This window comes from Frieseomelitta varia, unplaced genomic scaffold (genome assembly GCF_011392965.1).
Source record: "Frieseomelitta varia isolate USP_RPSP 00005682 unplaced genomic scaffold, Fvar_1.2 scaffold_926, whole genome shotgun sequence".
NCBI lineage: Eukaryota > Metazoa > Arthropoda > Insecta > Hymenoptera > Apidae > Frieseomelitta > Frieseomelitta varia.
This window is the reverse complement of record NW_025110730.1, coordinates 556,645-561,486: the sequence shown is the minus strand read 5'-3', so window position 1 is coordinate 561,486 and position 4,842 is coordinate 556,645. Positions and strand designations below refer to the sequence as shown.

General features: G+C 36.0%; 1 protein-coding gene across 1 annotated transcript in view; it reads right to left on the bottom strand.

The window, feature by feature from the left end:
- Positions 1 to 387: 387 nt before the first annotated feature.
- The window catches only part of LOC122537712, a 14,211-nt gene continuing 9,756 nt past the window's right edge, over positions 388 to 4,842 (bottom strand). The window contains exons 4-6 of the mRNA XM_043671120.1: positions 4,269 to 4,538; positions 2,862 to 2,952; positions 388 to 1,976 (exon numbers count right to left, since the gene is read on the bottom strand). Coding sequence (XP_043527055.1) covers positions 649 to 1,976; positions 2,862 to 2,952; positions 4,269 to 4,538 — 1,689 coding nt within the window. The 3' untranslated portion in view covers positions 388 to 648. The remainder of the gene's footprint in view (positions 1,977 to 2,861; positions 2,953 to 4,268; positions 4,539 to 4,842) is intronic.

The following is a 4,842-nucleotide window of genomic DNA, read 5'->3' as shown; positions in this document are numbered from 1 at the left end:
AAGAAAAAAAAAGGAGGAAAGAACGATAAAAATAAGAAAAAAGAACGAGTATCGCGTATGTAATCCGAGAAAGTGTAACGCAAAATAGATATATGATAATATTACATACTATGCATACAATTGTGATCGTGAGAGTATCTGTTACGAATAAAATAAAATTACGAATAAACCACGTGACTTTTTTCCAAGCTACTTCGACTCGTGTGCTTTGAACCTTTGCTACCTTCTGTGTTACGATCGATCCTAAAGAGTATCATAAAAATCAAGTAAAAAGACACGCCGAATATATTGGCTAACACCAGAGTGAGCAAGATTGAATAATCGAAAAATACTCTCGAGTATACTGTCGAGTTCACCCGAGATCTTAGGTAAGGTATGTGTCGTTTGTACAATTGCCAGTAGAGTTTCCTGTTAACAAAAATTCCTTTATTTCCTTCATTTAAATAACAGCTCGAAACTTCTCAGTTCAACGTAAGTTACAGCGCTCTCGTCGAGAGAACTTGTCTCTCGGAATTCGCAAAAAATCAGCGTATCGACGGGTATCGACGGGGCGGGAAACAAAACTGCTCGACACTCGCAACTGTGTTTTGAGGCGCAACTATCGTATATTTCGTATTTATGATACAAACGAAGATCGTGATCAGGGGTCTAATGGTGGGGAACGTAGTTCTGTCCGTTTTGGGGACAACCGGGTAATAAGCTCGACGTGTCCTCCTCCGTGGAGCACAGCATCCCTACGAGAGTGTAATCAACGAAAGGCGGTAGATCCAGCTCGCTCACGTCGCCATAATTATTCATGGCCGATTGCGCGACTGTCGGATTCATGGGCATTTGGGGCAACCGTGTGTCGAGTACCTCGCAAGTGTAATGACAACGATCGTTACTTGGATAGAAGAAAGGTTCCGGACTGTTCTGCGCTGGCATGGTCGCCTCCATGCCGTTCGAATCTGGGAAGAGTCTCTCGGCCGAGTCAGGATTCGTTTCACGGCCATAATTATTCTGCAATCTCTCGTCCAGAACCATCCGGTTCGTGGTCTGATTAGGTCGATTGGTTAACTGATTCTTCCCGTCCGACTGCTCGAACATCTGACTGTAGCCGTCAGTGTAGGAATAATGTTTGTTCTCCATGGGACTGCGACTAGGGCGTAAAGGATCCACCATTCCGTTCTCCTTTTTAGAATAGACGTTGTAATTCTCTGGTTGACAGTTCTCCTTAGGGTAACAGTTCATGTCTCTTCTAGGCGGCAATAGATCCTCTTCTTTGTGAGGGTCGAAGCCAGGGAAGTTCAAACGATCGTCCTGATGGCTCTGGGCCCAATAGCTCGCCTCTTGATCGTTCTTCACCGGCCCGTCCACGAAACTCTTGTGACTCTGGTGTCGTTGGTAATCCTGGAAGTTCAATGGATTGTTCAAGTGGTGATTTTGGTTCACTTCCTTGTTGGAAACGAAATGGTTCACGGGTCTCTTGACGCAGAAGCCATTGGAGTCTTTGTCCGTCTCGAAACCAGGGAACTGAAGTCGGTCGTCTTGGGGCATGCTCAAGTGACTGCTGCTGGAATCTTCGCTGAGAAATTGATTCCAATATCCCTGATCCTGATGCTGTTTCATCTCGTATTTAATCGTGCCGCTTCCAAGATCGAGCAAGGTAGGCGGCGATCTAGCCACTTCTTGAGAATTCATCGTGAACTCTGGTCTAAGGGGTTGATCCAGCTGGAAGATCTCCTCCGGCTGGAGCAGTTCTCCGGTGAACGAGGGAAAATCGGGATAGGAGGCCTCGTGGGGCACCTGGTTGGGAAGATTGTACCCCAGAGCGTTCTCTTGGGATGGCACGGTGTCTTGGAGCCAGTAGGGGGTGTCGTTCGGGGCTGTTTGCTGAGGATACATGGTTGTCTGATGATGATGAGATTGCTGATAAGCCGGGGCGTTAGTCTGCAGGCCACACATGCATTCAAATGGCGGGCAGGAACAGGAGTATCCTGAAAGAGAAGAAGATGTTATTAGAACGTTTATTATTATTGAAAGATAGTAATAAAATTATAAGATTAACATAAAAAAAAATTAAAAGATCTTATTAAAAGATAGTAATAAATATTAAATAAAGTAATAAATATTAAAAATAAGATTATAATAAAAAAAAGATTATAAAAATATAAGATTAAAATCAAAAATTATAAAAATATATATAAGATTAAAAATAAAAAAGATAAAAATATAAAAATATAAGATTGTAATAAAAAAAAGATCATAAAAATATAAGATCAAGATTAAAAGAAAATTAAAAGATCTTATTAAAAGATAGTAATAAATATTAAAAATATTAAAAGTAACAAATATTACGGTAAAAATATATTATACAATACAAAAAATGGTAAATATATATAAATGGCATACGAATTCCGTATGTATTTTGAAATCAATTCATTCTTGCTTTTTTAAAAAATCAGGCTATTGGTACTTTATATAAAATTTATTTGATAAAGCAGTGACTTTTCCAAAAAAAACTTCTCAAATAATAATAATAATAATAATAGTAGTAACAATGTTCATTTACAATTGAAAAATAAGTAGAATGTTCTCTCTGTCGTAGAAAATAAAAACATGCTAAAGAAGCTGCGTTTAAATTCGTAATTTGAATTTACGAGCGCAATATAACAGACGCTGGCGCCATCAGGCGGAAATGGTAGTTACTATCGGCGCGAGAAACGGTCGCGGCAAACGGTTTCACGCAGCGTCGCGAAATTTCAATTTAAAGGTGAATTTCCTTCTCAAATTCGCAGAATGATCGTGAAAATCCATAAATGAATGTAGTGTAACGCGGAACGGGTGTGGTGAAAGCATTTCGAAATAAAACAACAATTTACCTTTGTCCGGTATTAGTGGCGGCGGTTGCGTCGTCCTTGGCGGTTCGATTGCTTCCGAGTTTGGTCTTTTCGTTCCTCGTAGTGACATTAACTGAAAAGAAGCACGAGAATTCATCTATTAATCGTGTTAAAGGAATTGAAAAAAGGAGAGAGCCGGCCTGTCGAGTCGTTTGTCCAAGCTACCTGTCTCGGTGAGTCTCTTGCACGAACTAATCGTTCAATCGTTCGAATGTTTGAATATTTCAAATGTACTTTTATCGACAGTATTGTGTCTATCTACATTTTACGTTCGGTATAAATTTCGTAATAGTTTGTGGTAGGAAATGTTCTTTATTGAGTCGAGGAAACGAAATTCTTCGACGAACTCATGAAAATTTGGATGATTTCGAAGTATTGCAATGGTAGTGCAATGACAAATGTTTTATATATATACATGTATATATACTGTACGTTGTTTGTAGAGAAACATGGCGGCAATTTGAATACGACAAGAAGTGAAGTATTAAGAAAATACTTTATATTTTCCATTTTTTTGTTAAAAAAATTGATAAGTTTCAAAAATTTTCCATTTTATATATATACATATATATATATATATATATATGTATATATATAAAATACAAAATTTTTAATATATATATATATATAAATTTATGTTATAGCTATAGTAATATATATAGTAATATATATATAGTAATTTATATTATAGTTATTTCCATTTGTTTGTTAAAAAAAATTAATAGGTTTAAAAAATTTTCTATTATATATAATTATAAATATATATATTAGTAATTTATATTATAATTATTTCCATTTGTTTATAAAAAAAAATTGATAAGTTAAAAAAATTTCTATTATATATAATTATTAGTAATAATATATATAATTATTACTAGTAATTTTATATATATATATATATATATATATATATATATATATATATATAAAATTATTACTAGTGTATATTGCATCGTCTCGATAGAATTTAAAATTCAAGTTTTTTACAACTACAAAATGCCGTTCTTATGAATCTTTTCTATTTTATTCGAGCCTGTAACGATCCGCTTTTATCATTTTCCTTTTTTACCCATGTATGTATTTATTTTTTCTTCTTCTGTATTTCTTCGTTCTGTTCCCGTTAGTCCCGAAAGATAGCAGCACCTACAATGGCTGTAGGATCATACGAATAGGGGATAGTTCTCAATCGAAATTCAACTGAATTGAAATAGAAAACACGAAAAAGTATTCTCTTTTTTTAAATGCAAAATTAATATTCTAAATCAACTGTTTCATTCTTTCGCCATCGAATTTCAAAAATAATCAAGAGATAATTAAGCTCGAAATTCAAAAGTATTTATTCCAGTTTTTTTTTTTTGGAATCGATAGGTAAATTATTCGTAAACGTACTTTGGAACCCAAAGCAGCCTCGTTCGCCAGAAGAACTGCTAGTCCGCGCACCCTTCGGCCGGCACCCACGCTTCTCCTCGCCTCGGATGTAGATTTCGCTTCCGGTCGTGGATGGTCGTGTTGTCCCTTGGCTTGGAAGAATATCGCATGCTCAGTGTGTCGCCAAAAATGCGTCACTGGATAACCGCAATGGCCACGACACGAAAGTATCTCCAGCCGACCGGTGCATTGTCTGTTCGGGCATGGCTTTCCTTGTTGCTTTTTCCTTGCCTGGAAGCATTGATCCTTTGAGTCTCATATTCGAAAACAATGAACTCCGGATATCGAGTGGATGTCAGTCAATTAGTTTAAAAATTAGCGCAAGATCATTAATTAACACCTTTAAGAATTTTGAACTCAATGATTTTAGTTGATTAATTGTTTATTTTCAAATGTTAAATGCTAGGTATTAAAATATTCTTTGATTCGCAAGTATCGAACGGGTGTAAATTATTTTGAATTTGATAGGTTTGAATTTAATGATTCTTCGTTTATTTTCAAATGTCGAATGCCAAGTTAAAGTATTCTGTTGATT